The sequence below is a fragment of the Salmo trutta genome, chromosome 23 (genome assembly GCF_901001165.1).
Source record: "Salmo trutta chromosome 23, fSalTru1.1, whole genome shotgun sequence".
NCBI classification, from domain to species: Eukaryota; Metazoa; Chordata; class Actinopteri; order Salmoniformes; family Salmonidae; genus Salmo; species Salmo trutta.
Window position 1 is genome coordinate 10,850,332 of NC_042979.1, and position 19,500 is coordinate 10,869,831.

At 43.2% G+C, this 19,500-nt stretch overlaps 1 protein-coding gene across 3 annotated transcripts; it reads right to left on the bottom strand.

Moving 5' to 3' along the window:
* Positions 1-1,600: 1,600 nt before the first annotated feature.
* LOC115159320 (FYN-binding protein 1) lies at positions 1,601-11,853 on the bottom strand. Of its 3 annotated transcripts, none has more exons than XM_029708903.1 (18): positions 11,623-11,853; positions 7,834-8,824; positions 6,827-6,953; positions 6,446-6,518; positions 6,305-6,348; positions 5,540-5,660; positions 5,224-5,383; positions 4,938-5,070; positions 4,757-4,776; positions 4,566-4,638; positions 4,304-4,399; positions 3,414-3,454; positions 3,213-3,294; positions 2,974-3,073; positions 2,726-2,888; positions 2,598-2,631; positions 2,413-2,444; positions 1,601-2,240 (listed from the first exon to the last, which is right to left on the bottom strand). In XM_029708903.1, exons 1-18 carry the CDS (start codon positions 11,623-11,625, stop codon positions 2,218-2,220), a joined length of 2,316 nt encoding a protein of 771 aa, XP_029564763.1. In that variant the 5' UTR covers positions 11,626-11,853; the 3' UTR covers positions 1,601-2,217. The 3 variants fall into 3 exon arrangements, with proteins under 3 accessions (XP_029564763.1, XP_029564764.1, XP_029564765.1); XM_029708904.1 differs by having other exon boundaries at positions 7,834-8,821; positions 11,623-11,849; XM_029708905.1 differs by lacking the exon at positions 4,304-4,399 and having other exon boundaries at positions 11,623-11,847.
* Between the last annotated feature and the right edge of the window lie 7,647 nt (positions 11,854-19,500).

The window sequence follows — 19,500 nt, forward strand, 5'->3', positions numbered from 1 at the left end:
CACATTTCCAGATATCATCAACAGTAATACAATCAAGGCACGGCAGAGTACAGGGAGAGCTCTGCAGTGCTGATTTAAGACATCTGAATGTGCATCAGACGGCAACAAGATCATATTGTACAGCAATTTCATCAGGTAACATGAATACAAAACCGGTGAGAGGTGGTTAGAATAGGATGGGAGGCCAAAAGTCTGTGTAACCAATAGAGAGTCAGAGTCCCGAGTGTGGGAACAAACATAGTCTGTCCCACGTTTGGGTAAAGAAAGTTTGTAGTCAACGAAGTATGTAGGAGTCATGAGGAAAATAGCAAAATAGAAAAATGCACAAGATTAAAAAATATATATATAACGACTTTGGGCTAGCCATTGTAAGTTCAGAGTCACCCGCCCCAACAGTGCGTGTGTGCTGGAGGCGAGCGAAAGCTTGGGAGAGAGGGGTGAGTGTGGTGGAGGTACCTGTACCAGACAGGACAGGGCAGTGTGGTGGAGGTACCTGTACCAGACAGGACAGGGCAGTGTGGTGGAGGTACTTGTACCAGGCCAGGGCAGGGCAGTGTGGTGGAGGTACTTGTACCAGGCCAGGGCAGGGCAGTGTGGTGGAGGTACCTGTACCAGACAGGACAGGGCAGTGTGGTGGAGGTACCTGTACCAGGCCAGGGCAGGGCAGTGTGGTGGAGGTACCTGTACCAGGCCAGGGCAGGGCAGTGTGGTGGAGGTACCTGTACCAGACAGGACAGGGCAGTGTGGTGGAGGTACCTGTACCAGGCCAGGGCAGGGCAGTGTGGTGGAGGTACCTGTACCAGGCTAGGGCAGGGCAGTGTGGTGGAGGTACCTGTACCAGACAGGACAGGGCAGTGTGGTGGAGGTACCTGTACCAGGCCAGGGCAGGGCAGTGTGGTGGAGGTACCTGTACCAGACAGGACAGGGCAGTGTGGTGGAGGTACCTGTACCAGGTCAGGGCAGGGCAGTGTGGTGGAGGTACCTGTACCAGACAGGACAGGGCAGTGTGGTGGAGGTACCTGTACCAGGCCAGGGCAGGGCAGTGTGGTGGAGGTACCTGTACCAGACAGGACAGGGCAGTGTGGTGGAGGTACCTGTACCAGGCCAGGGCAGACGGTGAACATATCGCCAGGTGGAATCCAAGCAGCAGCGCAGCAGGAAATGGGAGTAGGTGTGTGCCATGTGCATCCACTTATATCAGTGCACACAACTAGGAATTTGAATATTTAATAGCATTTCTGACAACCTAATCATTACAAAACTTATATTTGATCAAATAAGCCTCACGTAGCAAATTAACAATAACAATTTTTGTTGACCAAACTTGACACTCATAAGATGTTTCTATTAACTTGTTCAGTGAATTTTGATAGCAGATCAAATCAAATGCACATACATCTTTCTACCACATATAGCTCAGTGGGTTAACAAGGGGTTAATAATTTAGTCACCATTCTTTTTTATCTAAAGAAAACATTAGATAAACTATGTAGCCTATGTGTGTTGCAGGAAAATAGAGTCCCTGTGAAATACTGCCATTCTAGCAAATATCATTATTCAGAGAAAGCAGTCATGAATCTCATGAAGAAAAATGAAACAATGAAGGGCAAATTATTTATTTTATTGTATTTGTTATTATGTGAATCAAATGCATTTCTATGACATGGGCTTTTTAAGAAACCAAGGCATTTGTTCCCTCACACTCTCAGTCAGAAAGGTCAGACCTATCGCATAAAATCTAAGGTTGTCATGGACTCTGACTTTCAGTACAATATGACATAGGTAACAAACCTGTCAGGTGATAACCAGCCAACTACGACAACTGATCTGAAATGCTTTATTTGGCATCACATAGTAAATTAATTTATGATGAGTATTTAAGTTTATCATCATCATCATCATCGTCACACCTTTGTTGTCAATCAGTGTGTAATGTGTCTTGTTAAATATAGAATATAAGTACTCAATGTGATTAAGCCATGTTATGTAACCTATAGGTTCAATATAAAAATGCAACATTGTATGTAATTTAGGCCTATACATTGCAGTCACAGTTATTCATAAAGGGAAAACATCGAGAAAGTACTGAATTTGTGGACTGTATTGTTCTTGAATGAAAATGTCATATCACCCCAAAAATAACCACAATAAATAAGATAAAGATTATTGATGTAAAACAAGAAACAAACCCAAAAACAAGATATTGGCACACATTGTTCAGTCGTTGTCATAGATGCAATCTGCAAAGAAATGTGAATTATTAGGCTAACTAGAAATGATAGAAATAATACATAAAAATCCTCTGACATCAAAAAACACATCAGCACCATGTTGCAAGAATAAAATTGATATAGTTGATCACTTGATCTTTGTATAAATGCCATTATTTCATGTCAAAAGTCTAAAACGTACCATCACCAACGTCATCATAGATATCAGAATCTCTGTAAAAGCAAAACAGATCAATTATATCTAATTCAGGGCATTTCATATCCAAACATTTTCTCTGCAGTTTAGTGAACTGGTCAATAACATACTTTAGATGGTGTATATTTCTGGATGTGTTTTTGTATGATCTGTTTTTGTGTTGTACTTACTCTACTACAATATGGCTAGTCAAGACGTAGCCAACTAAAGGAGAGAGAGATGACGATCATTAAAGTTAGCCCCCTTGCAAAAATGGTTTTATTGCAGAATGCCTATGTGTGGATTCATTGTTACTCACACTTGCCCTCCTCGTTCCTGCAGATGAGCTTGTTGTCTACAGGCTCAACGATGACATCCACAGTCTCCCCAGGTCTCAACGGCAGATCTTTACTGCTCCACTTCTTATTGGCCAAGGTGGAAACGATGGTCACCTGATACAATACCTGGATCTCCCGATCATGCTGTTGGTGGGAGAGAACAGGTTTGAGGGTCAAACAAATACATAAAATGTAAAATCTATGTAAATTGTAATAATATATTACTTACCTTGAACTTCTTTCTGAAATCCTTCTCTTCCTTCTCAAATTTCTTTAGCTTTTTAGGATCTTTGTCCTCAGCCTTATCCTTGGTTTTACTTTGTGGGAGACTGAAAAGAAAAGAAATGTGACATTATAAATGTTTTTCCCAATGGGGGATTAGGACATTCTTATGTCATTACAGCAACTTTGTTTAACCGTGGGTCTATTTCTCTCTCTCTCTCTCTCTCTCTCTCTCTCTCTCATTACCTGCTGATAGGTGGAGTCGGAGGGAAGTTAGTGACATCCACATCATCATAGATTTCCTCATCAATGACCTCAGACGATTGTTCTATAACAGCAAGAGATACAAAGAAAGAATAGCAAGAACATATTGAAAATGCACGTTTTTGTAATGCCACTGATACAGAGCACAGATAGTCACCCAAGACATTAAACATAATACTTTACCAGTATTTCCTTCCTGATCAAATTGGGAAGGTGGAGGTACTCTGAAAATGACAAAAACTTAATTAACATCTTAGTCCATGTTATGCCTGGTCTCTGGTGTAATTTGATTTGATTGATTGTGCTGTAGGTCAATTTTGATCAAATGGAGATGAATCAATACAGATAATTGAACAATCACACAGGAAGTCAACAAATCGCCAACAACACTATGATTACAATTATTTAACTCACACCTGTAGATAGATCATTGTGGGTACATATACATTTATAGACAGAATGAAACGGTTGTTAAAGGCCAAGTGCAGTCAAAACTGTGATTACTGTGTTTTTTATATATTTCCACACCACGAGGTTGGAATAATACTGCGAAATTGTGAAAATTATGATAATGCCACTTTAGCTGTTTGAAAAGGCCACCTGAAATTTCAGCCTGTCTTGGTGGGATGGAGTTTGGTCTAGTTAATAGACCAATAAGAAAAAGTTCCAAACCTCTCTACCAATAACAGCTAGTTTTCAGTTTTCCCCTCCCTACTCAGACCACTTCCTGACAGTTCTAGCAACATTTTTGCTTGAGAGATTGCTCTTTGCTAAGAAGCAATTTTTGTTTCTTTTTAACAATTTTAATTGAAAACAATCACAGTTGTCACCCAGAAATTATATGATATTGAGATCAAAATGGCTGCATTGGACCTTTAATTAATTGAAGGACATACAAAAACAGTATTTTTATTGATGTTTTAAGAATGATTTCAGACTGATTAAATGATTCAGTAATGAGTTAGTGAATCCCTTCTGTCCCTCCTGTTTAGTTCTTTGAGATTTTGGGTTATAGGGTTAGGAGTTAATGACAGTGTTTTTTTCCTGATCCATCTTACTAATGAGAGAATTACTCAATTTTGCTGCCTGGGCCTTTTCTCCACTCCTCGAAGCCCTTTAACACCCAAGAGAGACCGCGAGGTTTAGGGGGCAATCTGGTGTCCGAGAGGCTAGGGTTGCACACACACACACACACTTATTTACATACACTCACACAGACACATGCATAGAAAGTATACACTCACACAGACACATGCATAGAAAGTATACACTCACAGATGAACGCACGCCAATGAATCTACATCATCATAGTGCAGCAGGTCACGATATTCTCACCTGACGTTGAAGCTTGACTCGTCCAGATCATCATATACGTCCCCATCTTCCTCAGGTGGTGGAGGAAGAACCACTATGAATGACAAAAGGAAGATTGAAGCTACTGTAGATGTAACTAAGGTCCTGTGTGACCACATGGCCATATTGTGTTATTCACTTTCAATATTAAGTTGTGGTCATTTGAAACTTACTTCCTGGACCCTTGATCCCACTGGAATGAGGAGAACATGATTTCAATGGAGCACATAATCACACAGTCCAAACTAAAGACAGTGAAAGGGATTCATGCAGTGCATTTCTCTAAGAAGGTATTCATATCTTTCCAATGGTTATTTATCTCAAAGGTTTTGATAGTGTCAGTGGCCATTTTACCTGCTGAGGTTATTATGAAAGTCCACGTCATCATAAACCTCCGGTTCGTGTTCCATCTGACTGGGTATAGACACACCATGACGCTTCAAAGTGTCAAAGTCAATCGCGACAGACTCAGTCTTCACATAGCCATCTGAAAATATACAATATACAAAATATACAAAGTCTCACACATGGGGAACATTTAAATGGATGTGAGGGAGAAAAGTAAGAAAAATAGAAAGGAGATGGAGTAGAGGAGGAAGAGCAGGAGGAGGAGGAGGAGGAGGAGACAGCTGTCACTTACAGGAGCCATCCTGTGACCTTCCCAGCCAGCGGCCCTCTGGGTTGTCCAAAACACGCATGATGTCAATAGACTCTCCCTGCTTCAGCCCCAGGTCTGTCTTGCTCCCTTTACTGTCCACTCTGGCCTTGGCCCTGTGGATGACCTCCAGTGGACCAGTCAGCTGCCACATTAAGGATAAATAAAAACATGATAGAGGATGCAACGTAATACACATTAACTTCCCAAATATTCTACAGGATGGACTCCCTGATAACTACAATATAGCAAGACTTAGGGGAACCCCTGAACAACAGGCTTCTGCAGTGCAAACACTCACTTTGAATTTCTTTCTGGCGTCTTGTTCTTTCCTCTCGCGTTCTTTCTGTTCTTTCTTTCCCACCACCTGTCGTTTTTTCTCCTCCATCTCTCGCTTTTTCTCTTGTTCCTTTGATGATTCCCTGATAGAAAAGAAGTGTCAGTGGTGTTAATGCTCACTAGAGGGCAGTGTTCATTTAAAGCCTGGTACAATAAAAGTTGAATACAAATTGGAGGGAATCCATAGAGACGCTGTAGTTAGAGGACTCAACTTGGATATAACCCATTTTATATCCATATAACCCATGGACATTGCCATTGAAGACAATATAATTATGCCATTGAGGGTAATGTATGCACCCACTACTGTCTTATTAGTCGCTTTGGATAAGAGCATCTGAAATTGCAAAAAATGTACATTTTAAAGTATTCAACTGGGTGGGGATTCCTATAGTTTGGGAGCGATCAGCCAATGATCAGAGCATTGTCTTCTTCTTCAAATTGGGTTTTATGGACTGTAAATGGTTTGAAGTCTTATCACCACCATCTATCTAATGGCCACAATCAATAAATGACAAACAATATTTGGTTCAGGACTCCAGCCATGCCGGGGTTGGTAAATCACCAATATTAGCTTTACACTATTTTTAAACAAACAAAATAAATATATATACTACTTTAAAATGGAGATAGCCTCAATTGCGCTGCCCAAGCTGTCGCAGGTGCCATAATGGCACAGATACAAAGGTGAGACCTTTTAACATCTCTATGAGGGAATCATTCTCACCATCTTTCATCAAGATCTTCATACATTTCATCACTTTCACTGTCCTATTGGAGGAAAAATATTTTGTTAGAATACTGTGCGAATACATGGCGATAGTTAGTAAAAACAAATGTTGACCAAGTGACAAATATTTAAAGTCACCTCATTCCTTTGACTAGGAGGGTTGTTCATTAACCCCACATCATCATAGTTCTCATCTGGGTCAGGTTGGATTCTGGAGGCAGAGACACAAAGTCAGTCAACTGGCCAAAATGACCCACCACATCACAATAAAAATAAAGTCAGTACACAAGTATTCAATTTTCAAAGTTACTAAAGGAAATAATAAGTACTAGTGCATAAACAAGAAAGGGTGTTGCGAATGATATTGTATGATGTTTCTATGCTCTGAAGAAAGTGCACTGTGCCTCTACAGGCCGATGTGTATTTGACTTGTGTATATACTTCAGTGCCAATCACGCTAGTCTAATATTGTTCGGCTTTCACACGACATTCCCCTGATTATCGGAGTCTGATACTCACATGGCTCCTGGTGGTCGCGGTGGCAGGCTAGGGGCCATGGGGTTAGAGGGCGGGGGTGGGGCCACATGGTTACTGGGGTGAGAGGCAGGAGGTGGGGGAGCATTTCCCTTTCTAAACCCAGCAGGACCTTCAGGGTAAAATTACAAACCTTTAGATGGTCCTTTCAGATGTAGTGAAGAAAAACTTTTCTTTTTCAAATCAATTGCAGATTCTTAATATAGCAATTGAATAAGACCTCAGTCCTCCGTGTTCTATGGACGTTATTCTGTAGTTGAAAGGGAATGTACAGTAGCGGAGTTTGAGAAAAGAAAAATCCTTGTCCCTATGACGTGTCCAGCAGGCAACAAGCATTGGATATCTGGTTACTGAGTATGTTGAATTTCATCCTGCATGTTGACAACAATCCTTACAAAAATACACGAATAGTGCCTGTAACATCTCAAAATGACATTGTCACAAGAGGGAGTGTGAAATTCACATTGGATCCCTCTTCTGTCTGCTGACTTACAATAATGCAAACCGTGCTGAAGTCTATCTTTAGTGAAAACCCTATTCACATGTGGATCCAAAAAAGGATACCTTTCACTTGAATGTGTCCCTGTTAAAAGAGGAACTCCGCAATTAGGGAGCAAACATCAGCTGTAAAAAGGAGGAAGGTAAAACAGAAACTGGAGCGGGAACTTGAATAGAGGAAGCCAATGTTCGTGTCTTTGGTTTCACATTTCAACGTGGAATTGTACTTCTGTGTGTAACGACTTTTCTAAAGCTTTTGTAAGATCAACCCCTCTAATCTGTCTGTCTGTTGTGATGACAACCTGTGACACAGCTGATGTGTGTGTTCTACCACCTGTCTCCGATCAGTGGAGCATACAACCACAGAAACCACTAGACTGGGTGAAAGGCCTGTCAATCTGCAGAACTGGAAAACCACAGCAGGTGCATCTTAGCAGCTGATAGACTTATCCTGATGTGGCTTATTAGTGGTAAGTGAAAGACAAAACACTTACCATCGGTACTAGCCTCTGTGCCCTTCTTGAACTTTTCCAAGTTGACCTTAGGAGGCCGGTTGGGTTTGGCTGGGGCAGTCCCCAGTGCCAGGATATTAGGCAGTGGGTTCCTTTTGGGGACAGAAGAGCTACTGGTAAGGACAGAAGGGTTCACCCCCGCGACTGGAATGGTGTGGCCCAGTGGCTTCTTAGTAAAGCTTGGTTTCTTACTGGCTATAGGTTTGGGGGGACAAGAGTCACTGGAGGTGAGGGGGAGTTTGGTTATTTCTTTTACTCCTTCCTCAGATAGTGTCTCTCCTCGATTGAATGCATTCTGAGCAGTCCTGAAGTTTGTGGGCTTGAGGGTAGTGCTTGGTGTGAACGGTTTGATTGTAGAATCCACAGCGCCAGCCACACTATTCTCTGTCTGAAGCCGAATCCTTGCAATGGAGCTGATGGGTTTTATGGAAGGGGGTAATTTGTTCGGCGTACCCCCGCTGTCGTCAGGTTTGGAGCTTCTGTCTTTGCCCCAGGTGGGTTTGGCCACACACAGGGGTGGTTTGGGGAAGGCAGGCTTGGTGCCAGGCAGGGTCGAGCTCAGAGAGGACTTCTGGAGAGGGGATTTTGTCAGAGGAATTTTGACCTCAGTGTCATGGGATACTTCTGGGCCAGGAGGTTTGGGTTTAAATGGGTACTGTTTGACAGAGGGTTGGCTGTCCTCTTGGGCACTTTCAAACATACTAGCGATCGCTTTGGTTTTTGGCAACTCCCTAACTTCGGGAGCACTCTTGGTGGAGACAGTGTTCTTGAGGAAGTTGGGTTTGGGCGCGGTGGATGCTGCGCTGCCTGATAGGCTGGTCTCCAGGACAGGTTTCTTAGGCTGGATGGGGGGTCCAGAGGACAGGGTGGGGTGCACTGCAGCTTTGGGACGTCCTGTAGAGATGCCCTCTGTGGAGTTTCCCCCCGTGTTGAAGCGAGCCGTGATGGCCTTCACATCAGACTTGTTGTTCTGCTGGCAGCAAACAAACAAAGACTAGTGAGGAGGAAGTGTCCTTTATGGATACACAGTTTCCCCTAATAAATACTAATTTGAGGAAGACAGAAACAAATAATGTAATTTACATCAATAGTAATTCATTAAACACTGTTGGTTATTTCTTTATTATACAAACTCACAGACATATCTAACTAGGGAGCTAGGGAAGGAGAAAGATATAGAGAGAAAAGAGGGAGAAAACAGGTTGTAACCGATGCTTTATAAATGGCATTTAGAAATGACTCCAATCTCCACATGTACAACTTCTCATTCTTATTGGTTTACGGTCATCTAAGAGAAAAGTTGTTCTTTGATTTTACAGCTTAGATTGACATTTCATCAAAGGACGGCCTCTGAAAAGGATGCTTAACCCTGAGTAAACTATGCGATGTTTGCGCCATGTTGGTATTAAACCACCTCAATCTCACCAAATCAAGCCAACAACGATTCACCTACCTCTCAGTGTCTTGCTGTACTGAGAGCACTAAGCTCCTCAGGGTCCAAGTATGTGTAACAGATCATAGAGGAAACGTAACAAATTCATGGCGCTAAACAGGAAGTGGGTACATAGGTGTTCTGTGCTCTCATTATTTGATTAACCTATACTCTTTATTTTTCATAGACAATATAGTCATTCAACGATAATGGTTCTGCTACTACTATTTGAAAAAAAGGTATCTTGAATGCCTGTCTGTAAAAAGAGCTGTGTAAATATAATGAAGACCTAATATGACCTAATGAATCAGATTACCCCTCTATGATGAAAGGGTTCTGTATTATGACATTCTGTCTTTCCTTAGTCAAGATACAAATTACCCTCTGGGGGACAAAAAAAGCTGTTTATCTGTGCTCTGTGTGAGCAGGTACCGCAGGTTCTGACCTCTGGTGAGAGGTTTTGAATACTGTATGTATCTGTTATTAGCCACACTGGTGATAGTTGCAGTAAAAATCTATGCCTCATCATGTTGTTGATAGTAAAGGACATGTGGTGGATGGCTCTCCTCTTGTAGCACCACACCTCACTGTAATGAGGGTTGTTCGAATCGAGACAGAGCAGTCCTATCATGAGGAAGTGCAAAGGACAGGCGTTCCGATTGCACAACGCTGATGGCCGCCTGACTGGGGAGAAACAAACTGTGCCGTTGTTGGACTTCAGGGGACAAACAATGGAGACAGCTAGGGGGGCAGAAATGTGCATTGAAAGTGGCATTAACTCATCAATTAATTAAGCATGTTAATACTTGTTTCACAGTGTATCGGACTTGTCACTCTTTATGAATACACATATAGCCTAATAAATTGTGTCTCGTCACATAAAGAGCAATGTAGGGAGATTATAGTAGTTCACACTGGTTCTGCTTATAGCAGTCAATGTCACGTGACTTTGTTTTATCATTAGTCTCACTGATGAGCATCCAGATGACTAGGGGGTACATTTATAGCCTATTCCCACGACTGTTTCTCAACTGTAGTTTCTCCTTAGAAACCAAACAGGCCACAACTTCAGCTGGAAACCACTGAGCTAGTTTATGTCCCTAATAAATGTAGATATTTCTGAGCTAATGATTATAATGCAACAAAGTTATAAAGACAATGTCTGCCTGTCATTTATGTGTTGAAGGCTGTGAGACGTACAACCCATTTAACGATATTCAAAGCAGGGACTCCGCCACTCAGACACAGAGAACTGTGACAATGCTGTCATGTTTACGACTTCACAGATACAGTGGATTTCACTTGTCTATATGGCTACTGTATGTGACGTGGACTGTCACCAAAACACTGAAAGAGAGACTTTCAGGGCCCTACTGTCTCTAGTCACTTCACCAGAGATGTGCTGCATGCCTAGCAAGACTAAATTACAGCCAACAACCGAGGGTCAAAGGTAACACGTTGACTCTTTTTAATCAATGAGTTTAGTTGCTTGTGTGCTGAAGATTATTTTGGAACATTTTAGTCATTTAGCAGACGCTCTTATCCAGAGCGACTTACGGTAGTGAATGCATACATTTCATACATTTTTTATTTTTTTTCCCCATACTGGTCCCCCGTGGGAGTCAAAACCACAACCCTGGCGTTGCAAACACCATGCTCTACCAACTGAGCCACACAGGACTGTGGTATGACATGGCCTGGAGCAGTAACATGAAATCCATGGATGAGAAAAAGCAGACAGTAATTACATAGAAACAATGAATGACTTTTCCAACAAAAGAGCAAATCTCCTGACACACTACGGTCAATGTCCGAGAAATGAGAGAAGAAAAAACACCTTGAGTGAAGCAAAGAGGAACCAAGTGTTTTTCAGAGTGGTGAAACAAGTTAAAAAGTCTGTATTACACAATCCAGATTATCACCAACCCGTTTAAAAACTGTACTTCTCTAATGCAGAGGTTAAGCGCTACTTTAATAACCAAAAACAAACTACATCTACAAATCCTTCTAAAAGAAACAGTATAGGTTTATAGTAATCAATTACAGAATCACCATCTCATAGCACTTTCATAAAACTTCCAAAGGAAAATGTTGAAAGATAACAGGGCCCTGTATAACAAATAAGAAAATGAATATAGAGTCTTGCACATTTCAAAATCGATAAGAACAAAAATTCTACAGCGAAATGGGCTAACACCTGCTACTACACTACGGTGTCCAAGGAATTTAAACAAACAATAACGCTTTCCCAAGTTAGCCATACAGCCAATAAAGATACAGCACCATTAACTTCTCAGGGTCATAACTCATGAGGATATGATTGTAAGGCAGGTACTCACCATAGTGGCAACAATCAGTGCCCAGGGAATCTACCCAGTCTGTACGTGGGCTGGCGGCCCTTAGGTAGGAGAGAGTTTCTCTGTGTGTACTGAATGTTTTTTTGTGAGCGATGGCATGAGAGAGAGAGTGAGTGTGTGTTTGTGTGTGTGTGTGTGTGTGTGTTTGAGCATTTGTGACCTCAGTGTCTGTGTGCTATTGGCTACTTCCCCTCTCTGCTAAATGACTCCTGTGTAGTCATCAGCATGGCAGTCTTATCTCTCTCTGTCCATCTGCTGTATTTGCGTATTTCAAGCAGGTACATTGCTCTTTCCATCTCCAATGAACCACCAGCGTCACAATTCCACAGTAGTTCCCCAGAACTGTTGTGAAATACAACCTTTTTCCTCCACTGGACATATGTTAACTAGTATACAAAACCCAGTAATAAAATGTACTGAATTACATAAGGAGGGTCAGAGACACAAAGTCCACTGGCTAATGTAGTCAAACCTGAGGGTTAGCCAATAAGTGAACAAGGGTTTGATGTTGTTGTTGATTGTAGAGAGACTGGGAATAAAATGAAACGCTTCTGGATGAATGCGGTCTGATATTTTAGATATGAGCTATCCTAGATCTTTTGTGAAAAATATTGACCTGAAATTAACAAAATAGAGTTACATCTTTCTCGTCCAAACTAAAATAATGGAAGGAAGGAGGGAGGAAGGTCTGTAACTTTTTTTTTTACTATGCGCTGCATGGCATTTTCAAGCACATCACATTTGGTGTCAAATGAAAGCTAAGAGTCTATATTATTGCGAAACGAAGGCATATATAATATTTTTCTACCATTTTCCATCCTAAAAATTAGGAATAAGCATAGGCTTTGATTTCTGGTCAAATAGATGGAAAAGGGGTCTTAGAAAACATCTAGCAGAAAAAGTCTTAAAAGGCATTAGAAATGCATCAAACCACCATTATGTTGAAATTATTTGTCCTCTCTCTCTCTCTCTCTCTCTCTCTCTCTCTCTCTCTCTCTCTCTCTCTCTCTCTCTCTCTCCCCCTCCCTCCCTCCCTCCCTCCCCCCCCTCCCTCCCTCCAATTAATGTCCCCTCTCCCGGCTCTCACTGACACCTACAAATGAGCAATGTTCCCTCTAATTTCTTTTGGCACTGAGCAAATTTCAGGTCTGCTGAGTGCAAATTTGAACGTTCTGAAAATTCTGTGCAACTTCTGGCACACGTTAAATATCGGCACTGAGGCTGTACCCTCTTTAAGTTACAGTTATAACAGTGGCCAAGTAGGCTACTGTGGCTATTTGATCATAATGTAGGCCTACCAGAGTGGCCCACCATCAAAAACAATGGAGAAAATGCATCCCATAACATTTTAACATGGAAATAGCTGTTATATCATTTAGCCTACAGTAGCAGCCAATGTGTGGTGTTCAATGTAGTCCTACATTCCATGAGACTTTGGAAAATACCATGTAGGGATTGACAATAACATGTTTATCCAGTTGTCCTTCAGACAAGGAGGTAACTGAAAATGTTGTGTTGTTTGATGCAAGAAACCACTTTACAAAACGCATCATTATTCCCATATCATTATCACAGAGAATCAAACAAATTATGCTACCCTGTGCCTATTGGCGACTTAGTTTATTCAAGCCTGTCTCAAAATAGTACACTTCCCCTTTAAGACAGAAAAAAGCTGTCTTTCTTTTCAAAGATGGCTAGAAATACACCTTCTGTGCTCTTGTCGGAAGCAACCACCCCCCCTTTGCTGACTAGAAATATGCTATAACTGGGCTAATAACTCACTAACTAGCAAAGAATATGAACAAATGTACACAGCTGGCTACATGCAACTCTTTTCTCTCATACACTGAGCACTGACAGACACCGGAGGTCCATGGATGTTAAAAAGTAGTTGAAATTTGGTCAATCCAATTTGGTCAGTTTCACATGTTTGGACAGCACAGTACAGTCAGCAAAGCAGAGTTAAGTACAGTACAGTACGGTATTGCACACTAGAGTAGAGTACAGTATCATTTACTGTACTGTATTGAACTATACTGTGCCATACTAAACTCTACTCTACTGTACTGTATTGCGCTGTGATGTCCAAACTTGTGAAACATAGACGTCTATGATTGGTACAGATTTAGTCCGGTCTGAATCAATAACATTCCTAATTATGCATTCACAGTATAGTACAGATCAGGGACCCAGTACAGATCAGAGACCCATGATGTCATTCTGTTAACGGGTGTTAATCCACTTCACTTACTGTAATTCAATAACCAAAATAGATGGGGTTTTTTCAAGGTGTCATGTCATTGCTTACACCCCATTCATTCTGCAGACATCTTTTAATTCTAATTTGGAGTAATTATTTAAGAGCTTTTGGAAAACCTGGTCACGTAAAAAAATGAGGGAGATTCTACTTTCATTCTGTTACCAAACTGTCACAGGCGTCGTAGTGAAGAGACCAAGGCGCAGCGTGTTGAGTGCTCATCTTTTACTTTTAATGGAAGCACTTCACAAAGAAAACAAACGACAGCCAAACAGTTCTGTCAGGTATACTAACAAACTAAACAGAAAGCAACCACCCAAAAAACCCAAAGGAAAACAGGCTGCCTAAGTATGGCTTCCAATCAGAGACAACGAAAGACACCTGCCTCTGATTGGAAACCATACTCGGCCAAACATGGAAAACGAAACATAGAAAATGAAAACTAGAACAAATTCCCCTTAAACTAAAAAAAAAAAAAAACACACAAAACAACCCCCGTGCCACTCTACCCCTGCCACTCTACCCCTGCCACTCTACCCCTGCCACTCCCCTGCCACTCTACCCCTGCCACTCTACCCCTGCCACTCCCCTGCCACTCTACCCCTGCCACTCTACCCCTGCCACTCCCCTGCCACTCTACCCCTGCCACTCTACCCTGCCACCCTACCCCTGCCACTCTACCCCTGCCACTCTACCCCTGCCACCCTACCCCTGCCACTCTACCCCTGCCACTCCCCTGCCACCCTACCCCTGCCACTCTACCCCTGCCACTCTACCCCTGCCACTCCCCTGCCACTCTACCCCTGCCACTCTACCCCTGCCACTCCCCTGCCACTGTACCCCTGCCACCCTACCCCTGCCACTCTACCCCTGCCACTCTACCCCTGCCACTCTACCCCTGCCACTCCCCTGCCACTCTACCCCTGCCACCCTACCCCTGCCACTCTACCCCTGCCACTCTACCCCTGCCACTCTACCCCTGCCACTCTACCCCTGCCACTCCCTGCCACTCTACCCCTGCCACCCTACCCCTGCCACTCTACCCCTGCCACCCTACCCCTGCCACTCTACCCCTGCCACTCTACCCCTGCCACCCTACCCCTGCCACCCTACCCCTGCCACTCTACCCCTGCCACTCTACCCCTGCCACCCTACCCCTGCCACTCTACCCCTGCCACTCTACCCCTGCCACTCCCCTGCCACCCTACCCCTGCCACCCTACCCCTGCCACCCTACCCCTGCCACTCTACCCCTGCCACTCTACCCCTGCCACTCTACCCCTGCCACTCCCCTGCCACCCTACCCCTGCCACTCTACCCTGCCACCCTACCCCTGCCACTCTACCCCTGCCACTCTACCCCTGCCACTCTACCCCTGCCACCCTACCCCTGCCACTCTACCCCTGCCACTCCCCTGCCACCCTACCCCTGCCACTCTACCCCTGCCACTCCCCTGCCACTCCCCTGCCACCCTACCATTCTACTAGGGCAAAATACCCTTTTTACTGGTCAGGACGTGACACAAACTTTACACCTGCACTGTTCTTCAATTAAATGTGTTTTGTAAAATTTTCAGTGGAAATTGATAAACGTAGTCCATGTGCATAGAGTTTAACTTAGCGATCTATGGTTTTTGTTTGGAATACTTTTAAAGTGAAAAGTCAGAGACTCAGCATTATTCTGTTTCCGTGGAATTGCCCTGCACCTAGTCATCTGTGTCCAGTTCAAAGCCGCTGAACATGTTTTTTCTCCCCACTAATCCCGGCCCAGACCTAGCATAGCTCAAAGACAACAGACAAAAATCCAGGTCAAGTACAACCACATTCATTAGACCCATCTTATTCCTATTCTATTTTACATAAACATGAAACACAGCTGACTACTAGCCTACAGCTAATCACCTTACATTCTCTTGTCAAGTCAATTCCTATTCTACTACCTGGATTGTAATGTTGGTCTACAAGTCTGTAACTGTAAGAGTACAAGTTATTTTTCATAACAATGTAGTCTTGTGTGATTGGTGTAGCCAAATAGCGGCGCTTTCAAAGCACACCTTCAGGCATCGTATTTTTTAATGACTTTCTCTTTTTACAGCTGTCCAGGTCTGTAGATTTAAAAGAAACCAGATGTCATCTTCACAATTATAGAAAATAACTTTTTATTTCAAGAAACATGTTAAGTATTTGTAGATATGTTTTTGGTAATACCATTTCAAAGTACAAAATGCTGATAAATGCTGATCTACTTTGCTAATACATTTCTAATAAAATTCCTTTAATGGTTATGATTCCATCTGTTATTATGTCAAGTGTTTTACCTACAACCATTAAACATTAATTTGAGCTTGCTGCCATGGTGTTTTTAAGGTTTTTGGGCGGTTTTCTCTCTTTCACTCCTCTGACCTCTGACCTGTGGTAAAAGTAGCGCTTGTCTGCTTCCTCATCATGACCTTGGTAACTACCGCCAGTATCCTCAGGACCGTGAATACCCAAAGTCCTCTGCAGCTTCTCCTCTTGCTGCCGCAGCTCCATGGAGTCCACCAGGTCATAGATGTTGGCCAGAGACCACATGGGGAGGGGAACCTGGCTTTCACATCCCTGTCCTTCCCCACCACCAGCATACTGAAGTACTTCCGGTTGAGCTTCAGCTGATCACGGAGACCGTTGACCACATCCCATGACAAACACTCGTTCTCAGTTTGGTTCTTCCATGAGAAGAATAAAGGAAAGGTGTTTGTCATGCCATTTCCCGATTATTTCCATCAACATTTGACTGTTAATAAGTAGGATCGAATCAGTATGGGAAATGACAGAAGGAAATAGAAAGATTGTTTTTCTGTAGCATATCTCTTGGGTAAGGTCTGTGTACAGGAATGGTTGGATCATTCAAAGGGATTTGGATTCTGTTTCCTGTCCAAAAACACACAATGCATGACATGTTGACGTTGTCTGTTGACATGTCAGTACACAGTATTATCTTATAAAAAAAATTTTAAATCACCATTGAATGGAAACAGTTCCACAGAGCCTGAGGCTGTTGGTCCTGTTCCGATCAACAGCAAAATGACAGACACCTGCTGGAAAGACCAACAATGGAATTCAAGTATTTAGTCATCATCCTTCCGTTACTTCTGAGTGAGGACTATTGTGATAATGGCATAATGTTTCTGAGGTTAACAACACTCAATCATTCTTAGACTAGTCTGGTCTGGTTGGAGATGTTTAACAAGGAGCCTGACCCATAGGACAGGCCTGTCCTCTCAGCCCCTGGAGCTGCTGTTGGAAGGAGTAGTCATCCTCAGATGGAGTAGAGATGATCAGCAGTCTCCTTTTAGACATGAACCTGGTTGGGGTAAATGGCTCTATTATTATCTGTGCCCTGCTTTGTAACCATTACTAGTCACATGATAATGCTTTATAGGGGCTTTATGTAAGGTACTGTGTTGACTTAATCACATACCTCAGCAGTGCCCCACCCTGTTGTTGGGATTTGGAGCAGGCGACAGGAGTTTTTCTCTCCCTCTCCATTTCAGACCGTCACGATGGAAAGGTGTCACCATAATCCATCAACGCAGATGAGGGTGGAGGTACATGAAATACTTTCTAGAATACACAACACATCAGGACACAAATATCACATAATGAATGTGTCAATTGATCACTACTGAACTACTGAACTTGGTAATCTGTGTAACCAAATGATTAGTGTCACCGCAAAGGTGAGAGAGATGACCCTTACTTTGAGCTTTGGGTCGTAGTCAGTCATAGTCATGGAGAAATCCTTGGAGGACCTCCCGTACTCCTTTATCAGTTGAGAGATGAGATCTGGGTAAGTGAACTTCTCTGGTAGTGAGGTGAATTGAGGCTCAGAATCTGGAACAAATACAGAAATCCGGAGATTTACGGTAGGGAAGCTCAAAGAGGAAAACCAGATGCTTAGTTAACATGATAACGGCACTATAATCCTGAAGAGAAAATGATTCAGGATAAATGTAGGATCTATCTGAGAGAGATGGAATCAGTAGACACAGACATAGCAGCACCAAGTTGGTAGTGGTGTAGGGTGAGAGTGGTATCGGACCCCGAGCTCAGGATGGTTGCCAAAGTAACTTTTCTGAGGGCGAGGTCACAGAAATGAAGCTCGTTCTCCTCCCTCTGCTGGACATACTGAGGTGTACTGTCACTGGGCGTGGCTATCAGCTGTATCACAAATGAATGCGCACATCTATCACAAACAGATTGATTGATAGACTTAAAAGTTACTCATAAAAGTATTTACCATAAGTCTTCCGTTCCCCTTCAACTGCTCTACAAAGTCCATCAGTGCTTCCTGGTTGTTCTCATTCGCATCTCTGTGGGATTTATTCCTGTTGTCTTTTCTGTTTTTCTTCTGCCCATCATTCTTCCCTTTGCTTTTGCTTTTTCTTTTGGATTTGTTTTTCTCCAAGGATTCTCCTCCCCCACCAACGTCCTCTGGTTTTGGCCTATTATCACTAAAGTTGGCTACAGTCTTTTTTTCTCTTGCCTCCACAGTAGAGGGGTATGTTTTTCTTTCTGTAGAAACATTTCCATCATTTTTTGTGTTGTCCTCTCCCACAGCTTTGGAGTTTACCTTCCCTATGATTAATATTTGTGTTACTTTTGAATCAATGTGTGTCTTTCGAATGACGAACCCGGAGCGACCACTGAGGATGTCCTGAATTTTGCTCTTCAGTGTAGCCTTCTTGTCCACGGGCTTCCTTACATTTGCCTGCATATGGGGACTGAATACCTTCTTAATCACAGGAGTCTTTTTCTTCACCATCCTCTTCTTGATGATTTTACATTTCAGACGGGAGCTCTTCCTGGTGAGTTTTTGGAGCTTGCGTTTGGGGAACTGATCAATGACCTTCAGGACGGCTTCAACATGGACGGGGTAGGGGAACCGCTCACTCACCCTCAGGTTCTTCTTCCTGTCTAGCATGGAGAAGCCTTGGTCCCCCAGCTCCAGGTAATGCATCAGCTTTGTGACCATGCCTGGGTCCATGCTCTCCACAGTGGCCTATCCCTGGAAGGTGGTCTTCTGGATCCTGCCTTCCATCATTGCGTTCTGGATGATGGTGACGATAACGGTGTCCCTCTCGGCCAGGCGGCAGTATAGCCCCTCCTGCTCCATGTCGTGGATCTGTTTCTCCATCATGCGGAGGTAGTTTTCGCTGTGAGACGGGGCTGTGATCACCCACAAACGCTTCTTACCTGCAAAATCAACCAGAAAATATTTTTCTCGCTCGAGGCTTGCTGCTGGACTTTCCGGGTTTCCCTCTACGCCACCCCCATGATCTTCCTCTGGAGCCAGGACAGCAGCAGGTTCTTCATACTAGGGCCTGGTTTGATGTCTGCCCTTCCCTGGCCGTGCAGCAGACACCCCTGGGCTGTGACTCCACAGAGAAACCAGGACAAGCAGAGCAGAGAACAGTCTAGACATCCTCCGTGGGGTGGTGGTAAGTGGGGGATAATGTCTCTCACCAACAGAGTGGGTTGACTGGGGATAAGGAGGACTCCTGGTTCACATTCTCCGACCTTGTTACAGGAATCTACAGGGATCTTTCAACTTCAAAGCATACAC

Bases quoted from the DNA above. Each gene is read 5' to 3' on its own strand.
- LOC115159320 (XM_029708903.1), bottom strand. The intron at 5,661-6,304 runs GTGAGAATGATT...CTTTTCTATCAG, and splicing joins GAAGATCTTGATGAAAGATG to GGAATCATCAAAGGAACAAG. The intron at 5,384-5,539 runs GTGAGTGTTTGC...TTAATGTGGCAG, and splicing joins ACGCCAGAAAGAAATTCAAA to CTGACTGGTCCACTGGAGGT.